At 46.3% G+C, this 25449-nt stretch overlaps 1 protein-coding gene across 3 annotated transcripts in view; it reads right to left on the minus strand.

Moving 5' to 3' along the window:
• fhip1b (FHF complex subunit HOOK interacting protein 1B) overlaps positions 1-25449 on the minus strand; it is a 36825-nt gene continuing 11376 nt past the window's right edge. Inside the window, exons 4-13 of one of the 3 annotated variants that reach the window (XM_061691861.1) lie at positions 22556-22960; positions 21686-21916; positions 17621-17866; positions 14257-14424; positions 13016-13095; positions 12772-12941; positions 10192-11325; positions 9434-9612; positions 5189-5351; positions 1-5106 (exon numbers count right to left, since the gene is read on the minus strand). In XM_061691861.1, coding sequence (XP_061547845.1) covers positions 4787-5106; positions 5189-5351; positions 9434-9612; positions 10192-11325; positions 12772-12941; positions 13016-13095; positions 14257-14424; positions 17621-17866; positions 21686-21916; positions 22556-22960 — 3096 coding nt within the window. In that variant the 3' untranslated portion in view covers positions 1-4786. Of the gene's footprint in view, positions 5107-5188; positions 5352-9433; positions 10034-10191; positions 11326-12771; positions 13096-14256; positions 14425-17620; positions 17867-21685; positions 21917-22555; positions 22961-25449 lie in introns of those variants that run through there. The other 2 variants (XM_061691862.1, XM_061691863.1) reach the window with 2 other exon arrangements.

Below are 25449 nucleotides of genomic sequence, written 5' to 3' on the forward strand. Positions count from 1 at the left end.
GCCTGGCACACACTTTTTTTTTTTTTTTTTTACAGCAATGTCCAAACTACAATCATCTTTTCTTTTTCTTTTTTTTTTTTGTTTTAAACTTGGGCTTCTAACGTTAGAAGTGACGATGTAATGGCCTCCATTTGAAAAACAAACTGAATCGAGGAAGACAAATCCCATTGGCAAAAATTCTAACTGTAGTCTTAAAACCTCTTTTTCCCTTTTCTGCCAAGTGCTTGGTGGAAAAACCCATGAAATTGCTCTAAAGACCAAAGACTGTTGTGTGTTGAAAGCACCTCAGATGGCAATTAGCAGCAAACGCTAGCAAGAGGAAACCAAGGGATGCTAAATAACCTAAAAATGTGCCCCCACTGTTCCATACTGGCCCAAACTGATGCTGACGGCTCATCAATGGTGCAAACTGGCTGTAACTGACTGTAACCGGTCCAAACTGGCTCCAACAGATCCGAAAGGGACCAAACCTGGGTATAACTAGTCTTAACTGCTGCTGACTGGTCCTTACTGGCTGAGATCGGTCCAAACTGGTCTTCACTGCTTCTGCTGCTGTTGCATCTCCTTACTTGTTCCAGCTGGCCCTAACTGATACGAACTGCTACTTGTCAGCTGTAACCACTCAAAACTGGTCTTAACTGTACCTAAGCATTACTTACTGGCCCCAAGTAGTACAAAACTGTCTGTGACTGCCTCTAACTCAGGAGTCTCAAACTCGCGGGTACGATATTTTGTGGCCCGTGACTTGACTTTAATATTAAGTGTTAGTGCGGCCCCCGCCTATTTTTCTGGATTTGCTGCCCTGACCTTAAGTGAATTAGCAGCGTTAGTCAATTAGTTGAAATGTAATTAGTTGAAACATGACACCAACTGGAAGGAAAATACAGTATATCCTGTCACTCAGTTGTAGTCATGCCTTTCTCAAAACCCGCAGTGAAGAATAAGGTTAGCAACGAGCACAGCCAATTTCAGAAATAGCGCGAGACGGAATACTTTCTTGTTGGGTACAAGGCCACCCTAACGTGTCGAATAGGCAAAGAAAGTTGCGGTGCTTACGAAATGTAACATCAGATGCAGGGCTGTACAATTAATCGAATTTGAATCATTATCACGATTTTGTTTGCTCCCATTAAATTAGCCTGATCATCGGCGATTTTTGCATTTGAAATGCGGGCTCTGCCGCATATGAAGCACTTTCGCAACCAGTACTCAGCCAACCACCAGGGGGCGAATGCAAGCTTAATGGCTTCTTTATACTTGCGCGGATGGCGACCGCGCTGACATCACTGTGGCTGTCCAGGGTGTAGTTTTGCCTTTATACTCGAGCGCAACCCACGCGCGCAGTTTTGAAAATGTACTGCAGTTCACCTCTAACTCGGGGGTGTCGCTACAGCTGGTATTGGATAGGACACCACAGGGTGAAGTTTCCTCTGCATTTTTTTTTTTTTGCCATTTCCGGTAGCTGTTTTTACTTTCCTTTCAGTAATAAGGAACAAAGCAACAACAATGGAGATCCGTGGAACAATGTCTGCTAGAACAAATGGACCGAGATGACACGTTTAATTATGCTGCAAAATCGATCGAGAAGGCGGCGGAGATGGTATGTAGAACGAAGGGGCACGCTGAGTAAGTCATCACAGCATGTGACTAAAACGGGCCAATCATGAGAGATGATCTCCGCGGCGTTCGACGCGCAGCAACTATTTTTGCCGTGCGCGCGTCAAGCTACGCAGAGGGGCCGCGCGGCGCAATTTGCCGGTCACGTGAAGCTTATCTACGTCACTAGTGAAGATCTCCACCTACCTCTCCACTCCCGAGCCAGCATTGTCAACAACAAACACGTGTGCTCGCACAAGTGCGTCTTCTACACGGAGGTAACCAATCAGAGGAAAGGGGGCAGTCTTACCCATATATGGACAAAGCGGATTCAAAACTGGGTCAAACAGATGTAACTGTCAGAGGGGCCTTTTCTGGACACAAACCAAAGTTGTTGTTTTATTAAATGAAATTGACACTTTTATACTAAGTCCATGTTACAGAGTCACTCTACGGAGGTCTAAATAGCCAAAATACGGGACCTTTAATAGTCATTGTGGCATCCGGCTTGACTTGGACCGGAGGTTGGCCTGACCGCAGTGAAAAACACCGGGAGTAAATAGAGAATAATTAAAATAATAAATCACAACTGTCGCATTCTTTGCAGTTTGCAACGACTGACCTAGTCAAGCATAACAATGGACCCGTACCTGTCCTTGACAATTCACTATACTGATGGGGATTTTCAAATAAAAAGTCAGTGCTTGCAGCCTGTTATTGCCTTTTATGCATAAACTGTATTTGCTTCCACTGAGTTGCACTTTGTGATTGCACTCTGAAATACCATATTATGCTACGAAAAAATTATCAGAAGTTTGGATTCATTCGCAAGTTCGGTTGAAAAAAGGAATGCCTTATTATAATTCATGCATTCGTATGAAAACGATTCAAAGTACATATTTCATTCTGACAAGAGTTGCAATGCCGAACGGGGAGTGGGGTATGAGGGAAGACCTGATGCCGCTTGGCGCCAAATTCAACCATGCATATAAATTTATTATCGCGATGTACTTTTTAAGTGTCGACGGTCAATGTGTCCTGCAGTTCACATTAGATCTCCCAGCTAGCTAAGGTGCCTTCTTCATCAATGCACAACCCACTTATCTACGATGGTTATCATGCCGAACGGCGGCGCTGGCTCAACCGGGGCGTAACTAGAAAGTCATTTGGGGGCCCAAGTCAAACATAGTTACGCCTACCCATGTAATTCAGCCCACTTTGTCCTGGATGATGGTTTAGCCACATAAACACACGTGAGGTTGTGGTTATTGGCACACAATCGTCGATAGCCACAAGATTTTTAAACTGTTTAGGCACATTGGCTAAGAGGTTTCATGACCCAGTGCCAACTCTGTTCTGGCAGCCCCCAGATAACTTGAGTTTGAGACCCCTGCTCTAACCGGTCTTAAGTGCTGCGTCCAACTGCCTTTCTGTTTTAAACTGAGTCCAACTAGTCCTGGACTGTTACAAACTGGGGCAGATTTGTAAAAGGTAAAGATGTCAGTGAACACGTTGGGCTCATCTCAAGTCTCTTAATGTCAACGTTCCAAGCTCTTCGCTCCTCAAAACATCGAAAGCGACCCACAAGAAGTTGTCACGATGGCCGCCAAATTAAGGAGCATCTCAACTGTGTTCATCACGCATTGAGGTGCGGGGATCGAGCATCAAGCAGGTTCCACGGACTCGCTTAAATCAAGGGACCTCTGATGTTTCCTATGCGGCAGTCTTCTAGCTCCTCGATGGTGACTATGAAAATGGGCATGTAGCAGCTGGATCGTAAATGTAGTGGGACATCAAATTAAATACTTAATCTTCTGTTTTGTCATACCTTTATTATTTTATTTTGAATATTCATATTTTCTTCTCTTCTATTTGGGGCAGTATTTGACACCAAAATGACTTAAATAAACTGGCTGATGGTTACTACGCCTGACCAAGCACCAATTCTAAGGTTTGTATTGTAATTAGGCTGTCATTTTGTCAAAGGCATTTAAGCACATTAAGAAAATGAAATCGTTCTCTTATGTCAAGATTATTTTCATTTAACGTTATACATAAGCAAGATATCAGCACTTATTTACGAGTCACACCAATATGTGCTGCGTGGAAGGGGGGTGAGAGGCGGGCTTGGGATTCACGATCGTCTTTGCATCTGCAAAGTTGTGAATAACAGTGTTGATTATGTTTTACTTTAATCCCACTTGAAACAAAGCATAAAGTGGACATTTGTGGTAATAGTAATAATTCAGCCACACAGACGTTCATTTGAAACGCCTCAATGACGTGACGTCATCTTTAATCGACGTACCCCATGAAATGATGTCATTGAGAAACAATCGTCTTATTTCCCCCAAACCTCCTCCAGCCTCGCTCCTCAGTCAATCTCGATGGAATCGAGCCGCTAGCATATAAACAGAGGAGCGAGGAAGTTGTAATTAGAAAAATGAGATGAGCCCGATAAATCAGTTAACAACAACATAAAAAGAGGTGCTTGGCACACAACATCCCGTTTCCTGGCCACAGCCTTTCAAAATATAATGCGTTGAGGGTGGAGAAAACATAGTGTTTTGGATAATAATAATAAGGTAATGGATCACTCTTTCCAATGAAAATACATGGACCAGCACCAACAAAGTGCACTTTTACTTTTCAGGCATCCCGCAGTCCATTGGCCAAAAAAGTTGATAGGATACATCATATGCACAATATCATTTACACATGTCCATGTCCCAGAATGCTTTTGGTAAAAGAGCATCGCGTTGTTTGGTCTGCCCCTCTGCATCATTTACTCCGCGGCATTCACTCTTATGGGGAATACTCACCATCTGCCCCTCGACGTCTAAAAATCGACGTCTACCCTTATGTGTCTACTCCTCAACATCTTTACCGTCTACTCCTCGGTGTCTACTCCTTGGCAATCTCGGTGTCTACGCTTCAAATTCTAGACATCTGTTCTTCGGAGTCTACCGCTCTGCATAGTCAAGGTTTACCCCTTATCGTCTACCCATTTGCGTCTATTCCTAGATGTCTACTCCTCCTCGTCCACTGCCTGGTGTCACATCTGGCCGTGTACCCCTTGAAGGACTACTATTTCTTGGCATCCACCCTGCGGAGTCTACCCTTCAATGTCTATCTCGTCCTTGGTGTCTTCTCCATGGCATCTACCCCTTGGTGTCTGACCTTCAGGTGTCTACTCCTCGCTGTCAGTGCGAGCGAAGGGCACCGTGACTGCATGCTCCTGGGCGAGGGCGGCAAGCTCCTTGAGGAACTCGCAAAAGATGACAGCGCAGTAGACAGCATTCTTCACACGCAGTGCCTCCGCCTGCTTCTCCAGATTGGACGTTCCGCCACCGGCTCCTCCGGTGCCACCACCACGGAACAGAGCGCTGTGCAGTGTCTGGCCGCCCACCCGCACGTGGGCCAGGGCCATTTGGGCGGCGCTGCGGGTCCGAGTGGGGCTGTTGGTGTGGCGGAGGATCAGGTCGCTTAGGGAGGACTTGCGACTCTTGACTGGGACGAGAGGAGATCACAAGTCAGCGCAACAGGAAGTCACCATCGGAGCTCATTTTAAACTCAGCCTCGCCATGCTCACCTAGCGAATCCGAGCGCCGCAGAGGGGGTACTGCGCCAGGTGGCTCACTCCAGTCCACCTTCCCACGCGCCACCAGGTATTGCTGGGCTTTCCTCAGCATAGCGGGAAAGTCTTCGTGGGAGGCGGCGAAGGCTTCGATGCGATTCTTGACAGAACCCAGGACCTGGAGACAGACGTGCGACTACGTCAAATACAGCGATGTATTGAGCTACAAGTTACCTGACGTACAAGTTTTTCCCGATACTGTTTGGCCTTATCGTGGTGGAGGGATTTGTGTGTCCTATCGTGGTGGAGGGGTTCGTGTGTCCTATCGTGGTGGAGGGGTTTGTGTGTCCCAATCCCCGATCCTAGGAGCTAAGTTGTCTGGGGCTTTATGCCCCTGGCAGGGTCACCCATGACAAACAGGTCCTAGGTGAGGGAACCAGACAAAGCACGGTTCAAAGATCCCTTATGAGGACGACAAATGATGGACTCAGTTTTCCCTTGCCCGGACGTGGGTCACCTGGGCCCCCCTCTGAAGCCAGGCCTGGAGGTGGGGCTCTAAGGTGAGCGCCTGGTGGCCGGGCCTTAACCCAAGGCAGGGACCGTGTCGATCCGATCCCCAGCTTCAGAAACTGGCTCTAGGGACGTGGAATGTCACATATCTGGCAGGGAAAGAGCCCGAGCTGGTGTGTGAGGTTGAGAAGTTCCGACTAGATATAGTCGGACTCGCCTCAACACACAGCTTGGGCTCTGGTACCAGTCCTCTTGAGAGGGGTTGGACTCTCTTCCATTCTGGAGTTGCCCACGGTGAGAGGCACCAAGCAGGTGTGGGTATACTTATTGCCCCCCAGCTTGGCGCCTGTATGTTGGGGTTCACCCCGGTGGACGAGAGGGTAGCCTCCCTCCACCTTCGGGTCCTGATTGTTGTTTGTGCCTATGCACCAAACAGCAGTTCAGAGTACCCACCCTTTTTGGAGTCCTTGGAGGGGGTACTGGAGAGCACTCCTGTTGGGGACTCCATCGTTCTGCTGGGGGGCTTCAATGCTCACGTGGGCAATGACAGTGAGACCTGGAAGGAACGCCCCCCCGATCAGAACACGAGCGGTGTTCTGTTATTGGAATTCTGTGCTCATCACGGATTGTCCATAACAAACACCATGTTCAAGCTTAAGGGTGTCCACACGTGCACTTGGCACCAGGACACCCTAGGTCGCAGTACGATGAACAACTTTGTGGTTGTGCCATCGGACTTGCGGCCGCATGTCTTGGACACTCGGGTGAAGAGAGAAGCGGAGCTGTCAACTGATCAACACCTGGTGGTGAGTTGGGTCCGATAGTGGGGGAAGAGGCCGGTCCGACGTGGCAGGCCCATACGTTTTGTGAGGGTCTGCTGGGAACGTCTGGCAGAATCCCCTGTCAGAAGGAGTTTCAACTCTCACCTCCGACAGAACTTTGCTCATGGTCTGGGGGGACATCGAGTCTGAGTCGACCATGTTCCGCGCCTCCATTGCTGAGGCGGCTGACCGGAGCTGTGGACGTAATGTGGTTGGTGCCTGTCGTGGCGGCAATCCCCAAACCCGTTGGTGAACACCAATGGTGAGGGATGCCGTCAAGCTGCAGGAGGAGTCCTATCGGGCCTTGTGGGACTCCTGAGGCAGCTGATGGGTACCGGCTGGAAAGTGGAATGCAGCTTTGATGGTCGCTGAAGCAAAAACTCAGGTGTGGGAGGAGTTCGGTGAGGCCATGGAGAAAGACTTCCGGACGGCTTCGAGGAAATTCTGGTCCACCATCCGGCTTGTCAGGAGGGGGAAGCAGTGCACCATCAACACTGTGTATAGTGGGGATGGAGCGCTGCTGACCTTGTGAGTCGGTGGGGAGAATACTTCGAAGCCCCTCAATTCTACCGACACGCCTTCCTATGAGGAAGCAGAGTCTGGGTTCTCTGAGGCGGGCTCTCCTATCTCTGGGGTTGAGGTCACCAAGGTGGTTAAAAAGCTCCTCGGTGGCAAGGCCCGGGGGTGGATGAGATTCGCCCGGAGTTCCTAAAGGCTCTGGATGTTGTGGGGCTGTCCTGGTTAACACGCCTCTCCAACATAGCGTGGACATCGGGGACAGTGCCTCTGGATTGGCAGACTGGGGTGGTGGTCCCCCTTTTTAAGAAGGGGGACCGGAGGGTGAGTTCCAACTACAGAATCAGAATCATCATCTGCCAAGTATGTCCAAAAACACACAAGGAATTTGTCTCCGGTAGTTGGAGCCGCTCTAGTACGACAACAGACAGTCAATTTACAGAACACTTTGGAGACAGAAAGACATTGACAAAAAAAAAACAGTCACTGAGCAGTAAAGGGTTGCTTGTTATCTGGTAATGCCGGCACTTTTTTTTTTTTTTTTTTGACAATTGTGCAAAAAGATGCAGAGTCCTCTAGCACTTAGAGCAGTTCGAATGACTAATATTGCAATAGTCCGGTACAATGACCATTGTGCAAAGGGTGCAGAGACTTCAAGGAGTGTATGCGGTTTAAAGCGACGAGTAGTGCGATAATCTGGGACAATGTTGGTTGTGCAAATGTTGCAGATGCTCTTCAATCAGTGTGCAAATGGAGCAGATGCTACTCTGGCATGAGTGGCCAGTATATGCAAATAGTGCAGCATGGTGAGACAACTACAGTGAGTGTACGAGTAATACATAAATGTGACAACGAACTCAAGTCAAAAAATTGCCAGCATGTTGTAATGGGGATCAAACTCCTCAGCCTCCCTGGTAATATCTATTCAGGAGTGCTGGAAAGGAGGATCCATCGAGAAGTCGAATCTTAGATCCAGGAGGAGCCTTGTGGTTTTCGTCCTGGCTGTGGAATAGCTCTACACCCTCGGCAGGGTCCTCGAGGGTGCATGGGAGTTTGCCCAACCAGTCTAACGTGTTTTGTGGACTTGGAGAAGGCGTTCGACCGTGTCCCTCGAGGAGTCCTGCGGGGGGTGCTTTGGGAGTATGGGGTACCGAACCCCCTGATACGGGCTGTTCGGTCCCTGTACAACCGGAGTCAGAGTTTGGTCCACATATCCGGCAGTAAGTCGGACTCGTTCCCGCTGAGGGTTGGACTCCGTCAAGGCTGCCCTTTGTCACCGATTCTGTTCATAACTTTCATGGACAGAATTTCTAGGCGCAGCCGAGGCGTAGAGGGGGTCCGGTTTGGTGGCCTCAGTATTGCATCTCTGCTTTTTTGCAGATGATGTGGTTCTGTTGGCTTCATCAAGCCGTAATCTCCGTTAGGGTTTGGCCAATCTCCAGATATGAACTCCATAGAAAATCTTTGGGGGGAGTTGAAAGTCTGCATTGCCCAGCGGCAGCCCCAAAACCTCACTGCTCTAGAGGAGATCTGCATGGAGGAATGGGCCAAAATACCAGCAACAGTGTGTGAAAACCTTGTGAAGATTTACAGAAAATGTTTGACCTCGGTCACTGCCAAAAAAGGGTATATACATTCACACTAGTAAGCAATATATAATATACATATTACAATATATATATTGAGATGAACTTGTGTTATTGATCAAATACTTATTTTCCACCATAATTTGCTAATAGATTCTTTAAAAATCAGACAACGGGATTTTCTAGATTTGTCTTTTCTCATTTTGTCTCTCATAGGTGAGGTATACCTATGATGAAAATTACAGGCCTCTCTCCTCTTTTTAAGTGGGAGAACTTGCACAATTGGTGGCTGACTAGATACTTTTTTGCCCCACTATATGTCTCCCGGCTGCCTTGGGAACCCCTCGGGATCCCCCCGGAAGAGCTGGATAAAGTGACTGGGGAGAGGAAAGTCTGGGCTTCCCTGCTCAAGCTACTGCCCCCGCGACCCGACCTTGGGTAAGCGGAAGAAAATGGATGGATGGATAGATGGAATACAGTTACATATTATTGTAAAAAACATATGTATACTTATCGACGTTACCTGAATGTGCGTTCCATGTGTATAAATACCTCCCACGATCAAACTCATACAGACTTACTCGAGGCTGCACTAGGCACCAAAGGACGACCGACTAGAATAGCTTGAAAAAGGACATTTTTGGTATTTCCAACCAAAATTATCATGCAAACCTGATAAAAAGACATCAAAGATTATTCAAATTAAATTGAAAAAGAGTGATGACAAGGGACTTTTAAAATTGAGCCAAGCAAGTCCCAAGTTCTAAAATGAGTGACGCAAGTTCAATTGGAGGCCGGGGAAGTGGGCAAGGGGTTGGGAGGCTTACCTGGATGAGAGACTTGATGCTGGGCTGGAAGACCATGTTGGTGTTGAGCAGGAAAGAGCGCAGCAGAGGCTGAGGATAGCACGCCAGCTGTGCCACCATGCCTGTCAGCAGGATATTGACGTACAGCGAATTCTGCAGCATGTTCTCCAGCTTGGCCAGCAGCACCGCCATCAGCGGACCTGCACGAATCCCACAAACCAGTCACTTTTCAGGGGTTGACTTGCATAGAGAATTTGGCCTCAACCTTAAGCTATAAAAAAAACTTTATTCTTTAAACTGGGTGGCATTTTTAACTTGAACTTCAATTATTACGCAGTGGCAAAGGGGTGGCGCTGTACCGGAAAATGTTTAAGAGTAGCAAATGACAGATTTCATTTCCAACTGCAAGTGTGTCTGAAAATCCACAAAATTGTCCAACAGTTAAATATTGTTTCTGTTGTAATAAAACCCGCCCATTTCTCAGAAAAATATAAAGCCGACGTTAGTAAAGTTAAAGTGTTCAAATTACCATAACTTATGATCATAACATCACTTATCTTTCCAGATTTTTCCAAAAATACGGAGACAGCGGTTTTGCTCTGCAGTGCCTGGGCAATTCACCTGATTCAGACATACGAAGGAAAGAATACTTTGAAATATATGCCAGAAACCGAAAAAGACTAATGAAAGAGGGTAGCACATAAAAACACTCTCATCCACCTCTGCCTCAATATGAGCCAGGAAATCAAGAAGCAGCATGGCCCCCTTGAGGTCCTTACCCGTGTACGGCTGACACGAGTCCTGAGCGACAGGTCTGGCGGGACTGCAGAGAGCCGTTCCAGAACCTTCCCCCTTAGCATCGGCTGACATTTTATCCTCTGGGTCCTCGTTCTCCTGCTGCCGGTCGCCCAGAGACTTTTCTGTGGTGCCAGCGGGTGGCGTCACACGGTCCTCCAGCTCCCTAAGCTCCCGCGTGAAGGCCTCGATGCTGATGCCCTCATCGTCGTCGGGGGGCCGCGTCTCACCAGGAGATTGTTCAAGAAGCTCCTGGATGAGGCTCTCCACCGTGGGCCCGTGGTGCTGGGTAGAGGCGTCGTTGGCATCGGCCGGCAGCAGGGTGTCACCGGCGTCACTGGCTGGGCATCCATTTTGATTGGAATTCTCGTCCAAAAACTCCTCATGGTCCAAGTCTCGCTTTACTTTCTTGGCCTCTAGCTCTCTGTCCCGACCCGGGCACACCTTGCTTGGCTCCGCCGTACCGTTGTACAACGCCACGTAGGACGCAGAGGTACGGTTGTGGGACACCAGCAAGGATGTCGGTAAAGGGACAGGGCGAAGGTGTGAAGAAACGGGTTTTGGAAGGAGTTCTTCGCATTGAAGGCTCCGCTTCTTGGAGCGCGGCGTGAGGCTGATGCAGTTGTTTTGCCCGATGGTGACATCCCACTCACCACTGTCGTGATCTGAGCTGCTCCACTCGGAACGCGCCACCCCCGCCATTGTGGCTCTCTGCAGGCCGCTGCCCCCTCCTCCTGGCTGGAAGGAGAAGTGGTCTGGGTACACAGCCATGGAGGGGATGTATGCAGGAGGGCGTGGGGGCGGTGGCACAGTGCTTGCAGAGGGGTTCTCCCCATCGTAGGGCGCCGACCAGTCCCGACACGCCCAGGAGCAAAGCTCAATGCCTCGTCGAGCATCCTTCAGGTAGTCCAGGTACCCTGAATCCCATGCCAGAATTTCAGGCTGCAGTTTGTGCATAGGGCTGTCAGGGGCAGTGGACTGCAGCGACTCCGAGCTGGCGACGGTAGAGGGACCCCCCAAGGCGGTGCTGCCGCTCTGCTGGCGGATGAAAAACGCCAAGCGGGACGGCGTGCTTGGTCTAGGTGGCACCAGGGACTCTGCATCGGCATTGTGGGGCACTGCGGACAGGAAGAAGCAAACATCATGGGACAAGGTGTGGGGTTGCAAAATTCTGGGAATTTTCAAAGTTGGAAACTTTTCATGGGAACAAATGGGACTAAAACAGTACTTTACACAATTTAAAGTTTGCTCTTAATTGGGAACTTTGATATAGTTGTGGAAAACATATTTCAGCACTCTCAAAGTGCATGCTCAAAGTGCAGTATGAGTACCACTAGTGGTACAAGGGTTCTCTCTAGTGGTATGCCAAATAATCAATTTATCCAATTTAAGTGTAAATTTTAAAAACATGAAATCCAATCAAACATTTGAATGAAGCTTTTAGCCATGCAAGCTTATTTAAACTTTTTAAATCCATTATTCTATACATATTTCACTTTTCATAATCTGCTTCTTTTTGTTTTTACTTCAAGTGCAGTAATTTTTTAAAGTATAGTTCAGTTGTATTTAACTTAAGTACCGTAAACGTGCTTTTAGGACTAAAACCTCAGCCTCTGTATTTTTTGACTGTATTTTACCGTCGGCCATTATGATGGCACTTGAAGAGCAAGAGAAATTTTTTTTGAAGTGGTACTTGGTGTAAATAGTTTTACAACCACCGTTTTGGCACAATCCTGACAAAAATATGTAAATACAGTGGATCCCTGAGTTATGAAGGCTCCAACTTACGAGTTTTTCTAGTTCCGAGCAGCGAGACTTGGTCCTTTTCCTGTTTTGCGTTGCGAGCCAAAATTTGACGAACGGATACACCGCTGCTTATGAAGGAGGTACTGTAATCCCCTCGCATGGCGGCAAGGAGAGCTACCCATTTTGCATCCAATTGAAATTTACCAATTTACAAAATTCCCCAACTTAAATTTCCATGGAAATGTACAGGAAACTGTGAAGAAATGCAACGTTAATTTTCCACCCCCAAGGTTCCTAAAGCTCAAGGAAAGTTCAATTTAAGACTTTTTTTTTTTATACACACACACATACACATATATATATATATATATATATATATATATATATATATATATATATATATATATATATATGTATATATACACATACACATGTATATATACACATACACATGTATATATACACATACACATGTATATATACACATACACGTATATATACATATAAACGTCAAACTCCATCAGCTCACTGTGTGAGCCGCACGCCGGCTCACCACAACAACAATTTATCGAGTGCGGAAAAACTATCATGTCCATTTTATTTATCGAACGATAAGTCGATATAGTAATTATCGTGACAGGTCTACTATTTACAATCATAAAATCCTACTTAAGATGTGTTAACATTTTCTTAAGACTTTTCACATATTGATTTAAGACATTTTGATGCCAATTAAGGCCTTATTTTTAGATTCATAGATTCAATGCCTTTTAAGACTTTTTAAGGATCCGTGGGAACACTGACCCCAGGGCACTCACCTTTGCCTCTGAACATGGCATCCTCATCCCGCACAGCAGGGGGCGCCGTCGTGATATGGCAACACTCTGGGATGAGGGACAGGAACTTGTCAGCACATTTCCCGTACATGTCGGGCTCCCGGATGGCGCGTCGCTGACTAAGCATGACGTGGCTGCACGGGAGCAGGTACCTGGAGGCCAGCGGCAGATGATTTCATTGTTGATGATGTAATCACCGATGTCATCAGTTATGGCCGTCACGTACCTGAGGACAAGCTGTAACATGATGTCCTCACAGTTGAACGACACAAGAGTCCGGAAGAGGCTCAGGGACACCATGCAGAGCTGCAACACAACAAAGCGAGCGCTCTTTCATTCATGTGCCTCAATTTCATTCAAGTGCCTCAATTCATCTATCATTTTTTCTTTCCATTTTCAATTGACAATCCATCCATCCATTTTCTACCGCTTATCTGAGGTCAGGTCACGGGGGCAGTAGCTTTACCAGGGATGCCCAGACTTCCCTCTCCCCAGCCACTTCATCCAGCTCTTCTGGCGGGATCCTGAGGCGTTCCCAGGCCAGCAGAGAGACATAGTCTCTCCGGCGTGTCTTGGGTCGTCCACGGGGTCTTCTCCCGGTGGGACATGCCCGTAGCACCTCACTCGGGAGGCGTCCGGGAATTCGAATCAGATGCCACAGCCACCTCATCTGGCTCCTCTCAATGTGGAGGAGCAGCGGCTCTACTCGGAGATCCTCACGGATGACCGAGCTTCTCACCCTATCTCTAACGGAGAGCCCGGACACCCTTCAGAGGAAACTAATTCTGGACGCTTGTATCCAGGATTGGCACGGTGGACGACTGGTTAGAGCGTCAGCCTCACAGTTCTGAGGACCGGAGTTCAATCCCCGGCCCCGCCTGTGTGGAGTTTGCATGTTCTCCCCGTGCCTGCATGGGTTTTCTCCGGGCACTCCGGTTTGAGTAGTGTGAGTAGGGAATGATGAATGACTGCTCCCGATCACAACAAAGAGATTTTTAGTGGGTATTTTAGGGAACTATCAAGGTCCACAAATTGAAGTGGCCAATCCAACTAGATATAGCATTTTTTACAAACTCTCTTTTTTGGGAACTCTTGTCACGTTACTAATTTAATTGGTCGTGTTTATGTAACACATATGGTCACAAACATCAGTCAAGATACGTTACTGGCGTTTGATGTACAAGTCTCATTCTTACATCTCCAACCGGTTCCTTGGACTTCTGCGAGTATTGGTATATCCAATGTGTGTGTAAATGTTTTGTTTTTACACTGAAAAACTAGCAGAGATCGATGTGACCATCACATGCTCACAAATCGTACACTCCAGTTTTAGCTCCTTTCAACCTATTACTCGGACTTTCCCCAAAGTTTTAAGTATTGGTCAATCCAACATGTTCTTTCAGTTCTTTTTACCACAGGCAAAGAGAAAGTGGCAGTGATATGATCATTACATGTGCCCGCACTTACCCTGGAATTGCTGCTGATACGTGTGAGCAGCGTGTCCAGGATGGAGTCGCTGTCGAGGCGATGCAGCAGGATAAAGCGCAGGAAGGTCTTGAGAAGGGACGTCTCACTCACGCTGCGCAGGAACAGGTCTAGGTAGGCAGTGCTGGCGATCATCTCGTCCACAGACGACTACACACAGACACGCACACAAAAAATATTGTATGGCAACCTTACTGAAAAAATGGCAAAGTATGGAGTAGACCGAAGTGGTACGGTCTTAAAATAAAATCTCAAGATTTTTTTTCATATAAATCAGATTTTTCTTTAGTAATTTGTTAGGACATTATCCCTATTAAAAGGTCCCCTTTCGTTACTGTTTTTGCACTTAATTTTGATCATCTTTCATTTCATTTTATCGGGTTTGCATGATCATTTGGGTCAGAAATACCCAAACTTTCCTTTGTCAAGCTATTTTATTTGGTCTTTTCCCCCTGGTATCTGAGACGGTCGTATTTCTCATTATTATGCGACATGTAAATCAACTTCGCTTTAACTGGATTGCTCAGCTTCTCTTATTTAAATATGGAAAACAGCTTGGGTCTGATTGGTCCATATGCCTGCGAGATTCCATCGATACCGAGTTCAGACTCGAATCCCTCGCATAAGTTTGATTGTGGGAGTTGGTTATACATACAAATTGTCTACAGTGCCGTGAAAAAGTATTGCCCCCCTTCTCAATTTCTTATATTTTTGCGTAGTTTCTCCAATTCAAATGTTTAAGCTCATCAAACAAATGTAAATATCAGACAAATTTAACCCAAGTGAACGTAAAATGCTGTTTTTAAATGATTCCATTTAGTAAGGAAAAAAAGCCCTACATGTCTCTAATCCGCGGCACGGAGGTCGACTGGTTAGAGCGTCTGCCTCACAGTTCTGAGGACTGTGGTTCAATCCCCGGCCCCGCCTGTGTGGAATTTGCATGTTCTCCCTGTGCCTGTGTGGGTTTTCTCCGGGGACTCCGGTTTCCTCCCACATCCCAAAAACATGCGTGGTAGGTTGATTGAAGACTAAATTGCCCATAGGTGTGAATGTGAGTGCGAATGGTTGTTTGTTTGTATGTGCCCTGGGATTGGCTGGCACCCAGTTCGGGGGGGTACGCCGCCTCCAGCCCGATGACAGCTGGGATAGGCTCCAGCACGCCCACTACAATTCTGTTGAACAAGCTGGTCAAAAACTCCACAGCCACCTCTCCTAGATGCTTCCATACCTCCACAGGAGTCTTCAGGACCAACTGCCTTTCCATTCTTCATCCTCTTTAGTGCCTTTCTAACTTCCCCCTTACTAATCATTGCTACTTCCTGGTACACCACACTTGCCTCTTCTACTCGTCTTTCTCTCTGATTTTCCTCATTCATCAACTCTTAAGTATTCTTACAGTACAAGTATTCTTTCCATCTATCCAGCACACTGCTGGCACCAGTCAACACATTTCCATCTCTATCCTTAATCACCCAAATCTCCTGCACATCCTTCCCAGCTCTCTCTCTCTGTCTGGCCAACCTGTACAGATCTTTATCTCCTTTCTTAGTGTCCAACCTGGCATACATGTCATCATATACTTTGTTTGGCCTTTGCTACCTCTACCTTTGCCCTACGTCGCATCTCCATGTATTCCTTTCTTCTCTCCTCAGTCCTATCAGTGTCCCACTTCTTCTTAGCTAACCTCTTTCCTTGTATGATTTTTTGTACTTTGAGGTTCCACCACCAAGTCTCCTTCTCCATTTTCCTACCCGAAGATACACCAACTACTCTCCTGCCTGTCTCTCTGATCACCTTGGCTGTCGTGGTCCAGTCTTCTGGAAGCTCCTCCTGTCCACCAAGAGCCTGTCTCGCCTCTTCCCGAAAAGGCGCACAACACTCTTCCTTTGTCAGATTCCACCACGTTTCTCTGCTCTGCCTTTGTCTCCTTAATATTCCTCCCCACCACCAGAGTCATCTTATACACCACCATCCTCTGCTCTCTAGCCAGACTCTCCCCTACCTCTACCTTACAGTCAGCAACCTCCTTCAGATTACATCATCTGCACAAAATATAATCCACCTGCGTGCTTCTTGTAGGTCTCTTGTAGGTCACCGTATGTTCCTGCCTCTTCTGGAAGAAAGTGTTGACAGCCATTTCCATCCTTTTTGTAACGTCTGCCACCATCTGTCCCTCGAGGTTCCTTACCTGGATGCCGAACTTCTTCATCACCCCTGTTTCCTTCACCAACATGTCCATTAAAATCGGCACCAATCACGACGCTCTCTCTCTCTGACTGGGATGCTCAGAACCATTTTTTTTTGTCTAGCTCTTTCCAGAATTTCATTACAATTACATTATACAAAACACCCTCAATTTCAAGTTTCAACCTCGTCACTCGATCTGACAGTCTTTTCACCTTCAAGACATTCTTAGCTAACTCTTACTTTAAAATCACCCCAACTCCATTTCTCTTCCCATCTACACCATAGAAAACTATTTGAAACCTTCCCCTAAACGGCTAGCCTTACTTTCTTTCCACCTATTCTCCTGGACACACAATATAATCAACCTTTCTCTTAATCATCATTGTCAACCAACTCCCGAGCCTTTCCTGTCATAGTCCCAACATTCAAAATCCCCACATTCAGTTCTAGGCTCTGTGATTTCCTCTTTTTCTGCCGAAGAACCCGCTTTCCACCTCTCCTTTGTCTTCCACCTACATTAGCTGAATCTCCACCGGCACCTTGTAGGTTTACGGTGCCGATGGCGGACGTTGTTAATCTCGGCCAAGACCGATCCGGTATGGAATTCTTTGGATGAACGCTCCTATTTGTTAGGCAAACTTTTAAGCCGGATGCCCTTCCTGACGCAACGCTCTGCATTTTATCCAGGCTTGGGACCGGCCTACAGTTTGCAGTGGCTTGTGCCCCCCATAGGGCTGCATTGCTTGGTGAATTGTGCTTCACAATTATTTATACACACTGAACGGGCACTCGCCTGAGTCACCTCATCAGCGCCACACCGACATGCCATCGCGGCCCTCTTCAGCAGCTCATCAGCGCCACTCTCGCCATGCTGTCAGAAGCCACTTTCTCACCAGGCGTGGGACCTCCACCACCTTGGTCTTCCCCAGCAGGCCGGCGAGAGAGCGCTCTGAGCTGCCCGCGGCTTCTCACAAAACGGCAAGCAGGTCACCGCCGAGCCGCTGTAGAGGAGCAAGGTTGCATGTCGGTGTGGTGTGGGTAAGTAAGGGGACTCAGGCGAGTGGCCATTTAGTGTGTATAAATCATTACAGTGGAACCATAAACTTAGATCAATCAATCAAATTGCATAGCACTTCATTGCAAGTCTCTTTATTTGTACCTTGTGCAGGGCGGGTGCCACCACGGGAACCAAGAAGCCATTGTGCAGATAGTCGAGGAGCTGTGAGCGCACCATGGGGTGGGCCACCTGCACCACGGCGTTGCAGAACTCCAGTGAGTTCATGAAGACCACCAGCGATGAGACGCCCATCCAGTCCTCGCGCCGGAGAGCATGCCAGTCGTCCCCGCGCACCTCTATCTTGCGGGGCAGGGAGGAATACAGCGCACTCAGACCAGTCGCCAGCACCTGAGAGGTGGAAGGGAAGAAGATTGGAAGTTAGAAGGAAATCTTTGCTCAACCATTAAGAGGGTTTTTAAGGAAGTGACCCTAAAATGGCCATTTCAGAGCAAAATGGCAGACTTCCTGTGTCTTTTTGGCGATGGCTTGAGACTTTCTTGTGGGTCTACTTATGATAGACAGGCCTACCAAATTACATGTTACCAAATCAAATTGGTTTTGGGGGCTGAATTTTTAAAACAAATAATGAGCTGAGTAATTACAGTGCCGTGACAGAGGATTGGCCCCCTTTCTTAAATTCTTAGAATTTTGCATAGTTTCCCTACTTTGTTTAAGATCATCAAACTTTAAGGATCAGAGAAATATAACCCAAGTTAAAATGCTGTTCTTAAGTGGTGATTGTGATAGTGAGGTATTAGAAGATACCTGGCCTGGCTCAGTGTGAAAAGGTAATGCCCCCCCTAAACATAACTGTTTGGGCCATCCGAAGCAGCAACAACTGAAACCAAGGGTTTTCTAAGACTGACAATGACTCTTCCACATTATTTTAGCCGACTCTTCCTTGCAGAATTGTTTGAAATTCAGCAAAAATTGAGGGTTTTCGAACATGAACAGCCTTTTTAATGTCATGCCACTGCATTTCAATCGGATTCAAGTCTGGTCTCTGACTAAGCCCCTCCAAAACCTTAATTTTGTTTCTCTAAGCCATCCAGAAGTTGACTTGCTGGTGTGCTTTGGATCGTTATCATGGTGGAGAACCCAAGTCCGGTTCAGCTTGAGGTCACAAATTGATGGCTGAACAGTCTCCTTCTGGATTTTCTGTTAAAGAGCAGAATTCATGGTTCCATCAATTACAGAAAGTTGTTCAGGTCCTGAAGGAGCAAACCATATATATATGAGAAACCTCTACACTTTCAGGTGGCACGGTGAACGACTGGTTAGAGCATCTGCCTCACAGTTCTGAGGACAGAGGTTCAATCCCCGGCCCCGCCTGTGTGGAGTTTGCATGTTCTCCCCGTGCCTGCGTGGGTTTTCTCCGGGCACTCCGGTTTCCTCCCACATCCCAAAAACATGCATAAATTGGAGACTCTAAATTGCCCATAGGTGTGAATTTGAGTGCGAATGGTTGTTCGTTTGTATGTGGCCTGCGATTGGCTGGCAACCAGTTCAGGGTGTACCCTGCCTCCTGCCCGATGATAGCTGGGATAGGCTCCAGCACGCCCGCAACCCTAGTGAGGAGAAGCGGCTCAGAAATTGGATGGATGAATGGATATATATCAACAAAGCGGCGGACCCAGACCTTGTGTTGCCATCCTGCCACAAAGTCTGCGCAGACCAGCTCGCTCCAGTCTTCACACAGATTAATAGATCTCTGTTACAGTGTGAAGTACCATCCTGTTTCAAAAGCTCCACCATCATCCCAGTACCTGAGAAAACTGCAATCTCAGGTCTGAATAACTACAGGCCAGTCACCCTGACATCTGTGGTCATGAAATCCTTTGAACGCATCGTGCTGGACCATCTCAAGAGCGTCACAGGAACCCTGCTGGACCCCGTGCAGTTTGTCTACCAAGCAAAAAGGTCTGTGGATAACGCAGTCAACATGGGGCGGCACTTCATCCTAGAATATATCAACGGGGCGGGGACCTACGAGAGGATCCTGTTTGTGGACTTCGGCTCCGCGTTCAACACCATCATCCCCGAACTCTTCTCCTCCAAGCTTCTCCACCTCAGCATCTGGCCTGCCATCTGCCTGTGGATTCACAGCTTCCTCACGGGCAGGACACAGCAGGCGAGGCTGGGGGACACCACCTCATTCACACACACCATCAGCACCAGGGCACCCCAAGGATGTGTCCTCTCTCCGCTGCTCTTCTCTCTCTACATGAGCGACTGCATCTCAACGCACTCAGCTGTCACACTCCTGAAGTTTGGAGACGACACCACAGTCATTGGCCTCATTAAAGATGGTGACGAGTCTGCATATCAACAGGAATTGGAGTGGCTGGAGCTTTGGTGCAGCCGACACAACCTGGAGCTAAACACGTTTAAGACTGTAGAGATAATTGTGGCCAGCAAGAAGCATTATTCACCACAGTTGCCCCTCACGCTTGTCAACTGCCCTGTGTCAACCGTCGAAACCTTCAAGTTCCTGGGAATTAAAGTCTCTCAGGACCTGAAGTGGGAGACTAGCATCAACGCCATCCTCAAAAAGGCCTAGTAGAGGATGTACTTCCTATGGGTTCTGAGGAAGCACGGCCTGCCACAGGAGCTGTTGAGGCAGTTCTACACAGCAGTCATCAAATCAGTCCTGTGTCCATCCATCACAGTCTGGTTTGGTGCTGCCACAAAAAAAGAAACTTTGACTGCAACAGACAATCAGGACTGCCGGAAAAATTGTCAGTACCCCCCTACCCACCTTCGAGGACTTGTACGCTACCAGAACTACGACAAGAGCATGCAAAATTCTCTTGGACCCTCCACATCCTGGTCACCAACTCTTCCAGCTCCTTCCTTCAGGTAGGCGCTATTGATCAATGCAAACTAAAACAGGCAGACATTCCAACAGCTTCTTCCCCCTTGCCATTAAATTGCTAGAGGCTAAGTGACTCTCCATAGTGTGTTTTTGTCTCAAACGTATTTTTTGTCAAAATGGCTGTCTATTGTTGTACGAGAGCGGCTCCAACTACCAGAGACAAATTCCTTGTGTTTTTGACATACTTGGCAAAAAGGATTCCGATTCCAATGATAAGAAATATCTATCAATTACGTGTAGTCCCTGAATGTTTTAGGATGATATATTTTCCCAAAAAACATCACAATAAATGAAAACTTTTTTTTTATTATTATTATTCTGATATCATGAAAAATAAGACCTGCCGTTGAGCTACAGGACTGTCTGGTTGGTCTGCTGAAGGCGCTGGAGATGAGCCCTTCACCTGTCAATCAAATATGTTGGCTGTCGCCAACTACTGGCTGTATAACATGCCGCTGAGGTTATGCTTAATAAATGTTTAATGTTCCCATGTGTGTGTTAATTGGGGACTAACGCACAATATAACTTGAAGTAAGGCGTTGACGTATTAAACGACTTTCGCCGAGGTGAAGTGAGCTGTTTAGCTCCTTCGCTCATTAGCTTGCGAGCTTCCGAACATCAGAAACAGTTAACTTTCCCGTAAGTGTCTCTGTCGTGTGCTACGCGCTGCACATGGACAAGGCCGTGGAGTGCCGACGGAGCCAATACCGGTCCGCCGAGGCGCTGAGTTTTAAAAACGTTTCCGCGGTGGAGCGAGCGGTTTAGCTCTTTAGCTCAAGGGCTAGCGAACATAATAAACAGTTATTGTATCTTTTGTTTAAGTGTCTCTTGTGTGCTAGGTGCTGCACATGAAGCATGGCTGTGGAGTTTTGGACCGAGCCAAAACTTGTCCGCCAGCGTTCCACAAGCGGCTAATGACACAGCCCTCCTCCTCGCCATAGACTCACTTTGTCGATATAGTAATAATCATGAAAAAAGGCCTGATTGCATGTTGCTAAGTCAAACTGGTTTCAGGGCCTGAATTTCCAAAGTTCCCTTTTAAAGGACCCCTGGAAACGATCAAATTGCCACATTCAACTAAAATGGCTAAGTTCCCATGGCTTTTTGGCGATGGCTTCCTGTGACCTTTTTGTGGGTCCAATTTTCATGTTGCAAACTCAAACTAGCTTCGGGGGGCTGAATTTATAAGTTATTAAACTTTTCCCACATGATTCAGCCACACACACAATGTCAACCATCTCTAAACGTGATTTGTGATGTGTAAATGGAATTGTTGAATGTGCAGTACATACCGGGCAGAAGTAAGAGTTGTGGGCGATGTATCGCGCCACGCTGCGGTTGGTGGCGGAGGCAGCCATGACCAGCAGCAGGGCGTCGCGGGCCTGCTGTCCAACGGCGCCCTCGCGGTGGATGAATGGGACGAGTAGGGAGAAAATGAGGAGGTTGGTGGAGCCCTGCTGCACCGGAGCCGCCCGGAACAACGTCTCCAGGAGAAGCGGCTGGCGGGCTGTCCGCACGCACACCTGCTGGCCACACCACGCACATTCAGCATTCATGCAACACAATCCTTTCTGTTTTCTTCTTTTAAAGAGCACTTGTTGGTTTTCTTCTCAACACAACTTTTTGTTTGCTTTTTTATTTTTTTTGCCTTAAAGGTAACTAAGTTTTCTTTTAAAGATAATTTTGTTTTAAAGAGAACTTGTTTTCTTGTCAAGTCAACAAATATTTTCCCCCTGGAGAGATAATTTGTTTTCTTTTAAAGACGTCTTGTTTTCCATTTCAAAGACCATTTCATTTTTTCTTTGGAAAGCAATTTTTTATTTTTGGTTTCAAAGACAACATTCTCCTAAAAAAGAACTTTCTGATTCAAATACACTTTTTTCTCTTATAGAGACAACTTTTTGTTTGCAAAGACAACTTTTTGAAAGAAGTTTTTCTTTTTAAGGTGACTTTTTCTACCCAGACAACTTTTCTTTTTGAGACAACTTTTTATCTCTCACAAACAACATTTCGTTTGTTCTTTTTGAAACAATCCTTTTGTTTCTCTTTTTTTGTTTTTGTTTTCTTGTAGACAATTTAGTTTTCTACAAAGACTTTTATTCTATTTTGACAAAATTCCTTTTGTTTGAGCTTTTCAAGACCACTTCGGGTGGGCCTTTCACCTGATTGAGGAGCAGCACCAGGCTGTTTTCAAGTGCAGGGGGGCAACCGTGGTCGGGGTGGACGCAGGCCCCCATGAGCCTGAGCAGCGGGTGTAGGACAGCCGTGCGCCGCAGCAAGGCCTGCTGAGACTGGCCGATAAGCATATCAAACAGCTTGAGCAGCGCCCCCAGGCTGTCGGGGTCCGGGCCGCGGCGCAGGTGCCATAGCAGGAGGCGCTCCAGGACCTGCTCACGGACCACCAGCTGCAGGATCGGCCCCCCATCCTCGGTGGTCCCGTCATCTTCACCTTGGGGTGGTGGCCGCTCCTCGGCCAGGAGACAGAACATTTGGTCCGTGTGGTTCCTCACTGCGATCAGGTCATCCGTGGACCACGACGGCTCGCTCTGGTCCAGCACACGGGACACCTGAAGCAAGCCAGACCGAAACGTTAGCATTATGACCTTAATCTCATAAGACTACCCTTTTTATAATCATACTATTTTTGTCTCAAGAAAATATAAAACTAGTAATAATAATAACTTTATTTATATAGCACTTTTAAAAACATATGAACAAAGTGCTTAGACAGACTGAATAGAACGTAATACATATAAACACAGTAGGGTACCAACGTCATGATCATCTAAAAACAACGATAGAGAAGCCCCAGGCAATGCAAGAACCCAACAAATCCAACTGACACCAAGAAGGTTGTGTGGAATGATAAAAATAGTATATAGGTAAATACTAAATACATTTTATAACACACAAAGTCCAAAATATAAAATGAAGTCCAATTCACAATAATAACAAAAAATAAAATGAATTTATAAATCAAATGGATACAAGTAAATGCAAGAGGGAGAAGACGTCATCACATAAAAGCCAGTCTGTAAAAGTGTGTTTTAAGTGATTTAAAAGATGCCACCGATTTTGCGTCTCAGGCGATTACCCCTTCCTGTTCCAACATGTCTGTGCACCAGTGCACAAAGCAAGGTCCATAAAGACATGGGTGAGAGAATTTGATATGGATGAACTTGACTGGCCTGCACAGAGTCCTCCCCGCAACCCGACAGAAAACCTTTGGGTTGATTTTCGAGTGGACAGTGAGCCAGGCCTTCTTGTCCAACATCAGTGTGTGACCACACAAATATGCTCCTGGAAGAATGGACAAAAATTCCCATTAACTCACTCCTAAACCTTGTTAAAAGCCTTCCGACAAGAGTTGAAGCTGTTGCAGTGGCAAAGGGTAGACCAATAACACAAACCATATGGATTTAGAATGGAATCTCACTTAAAATCATGTGTCAGTCAAGGCAGGTGAGCAATTACTTATGGTAATATAGTGTACATTAACATGTGAAAACCAGAACACATTTCTCCTTTTCCCTCTTAAGAAAAACTATGCTCAGTAGAAAACAAACTTATACGGAGTCAATCGTATGAAGTCGACCTTCAATTAAATATGAAGTATTGAGCAATAGTCAGGCCAGAGATTAAGTTAAAATTACTTACTTTCATGCCCGATTATAATGTAGAGTAATTAGCACATTCCTAACAATGTTCATTTGTTTTTAATCAATCTGTTATTTTATACCTATGTTTTAACATATGGATTAATATTTCTATATTTGAGTCCATTAGTTTTGGCTAAACCTGTTTTAGAAATGTGAAACTTCTATATTAGTTCACCACACACAAAGTGAAATATTTAAAGCCTCTATTGGTTTACATTTTATATGATTCATCATTATCATTAAAGTCAAACAAATAAATCCAGTATTTCACAAAATTAGAATATTTCATGTGACCAAAAAAAAAAAAAAAAAAAAGAATCTTAAACAGAAATGTTGGCCATCTGAAAAATGCATTCAAGTAATATGCCCTCAGTACTTTGTTGGGCCTCCTTTTGCATTATTTACAGCATCAAGTTGGCATGGCATGGAGGTGATCAGCCTTTGGCACAATTCAGGTGTTATTGTAGCCCAAGTTGCTTTGATATTGGCCTTCAGATCGTCTGCATTTCGGGGTTTCTGCTCCCTCAGCTTCCTCTTGACAATACCCCATAAATTTTCAATGGGGTTCAAGTCAGGCGAGTTTGCTGGCCAATCAAGTACTGATATTCCATGGCTATTGTTATGACAAAATATAGTCTATACTCTTCTAATATATTCTTCCATTGTTTTGTGTGATTTTGTTCTTATGTGACCTTTTCAAATGTACCTAGTAACTTAATTATGTCTTCCCTTCTGTCATCCTGTCTCAGTAGTTGTACTAACCTCCCTTTTCGCTCAAGGATAAGTTGTGAATAGGTCTCTTTCTTGTTCCCTCATCTCCCTCCCATTTTAGTTTAACTGTGCATTGCTCTTCCGTGTTCTTCAGAGACAGGCAGAGATGCGAAGCAACTGTAACCGCTCGACTCTCTCTCTCTTTGCAAAGATATTATTAAAAAATAATAACTTTTTCTCAGCCCAGCACAGACGTTTCTGACGTTGTTTTTTGTTCAGGAGTGGCTTGACACATGGAATTCTACAGCTGTAACCCATGTCATGCAGTCGTCTGCATGTGGTGGTTGGTGATGCGCTGACCCCACCCTCAGTCCACTCCTTATGAAGCTCCCCCAGATTTCTGAATCGCCGTTGCTTAACAATCCTCTCAAGGCTGCGATCATCCCTGTCACTTGTGCACCTTTTCCATACACATTTTCCCCTTTTAATGTACTTTGGATACATCGCTCTGTGAGCATCCAGCTTCTTTTGCTATTTATTTTTGAGACTTTTTCTCCTTATGGAGGGTGTGAATGATGGTTTTCTGACAACTGTCAAGTCAGCAGTCTTTCCCATGATTCTGAAGCCTACTAACCCAGACTGAGACCATTTAAAGGCTGAAGAAAACCTCTGCAGGTGTTTTGAGT

This window comes from Phycodurus eques, chromosome 12 (assembly GCF_024500275.1).
Source record: "Phycodurus eques isolate BA_2022a chromosome 12, UOR_Pequ_1.1, whole genome shotgun sequence".
Taxonomy (NCBI): domain Eukaryota; kingdom Metazoa; phylum Chordata; class Actinopteri; order Syngnathiformes; family Syngnathidae; genus Phycodurus; species Phycodurus eques.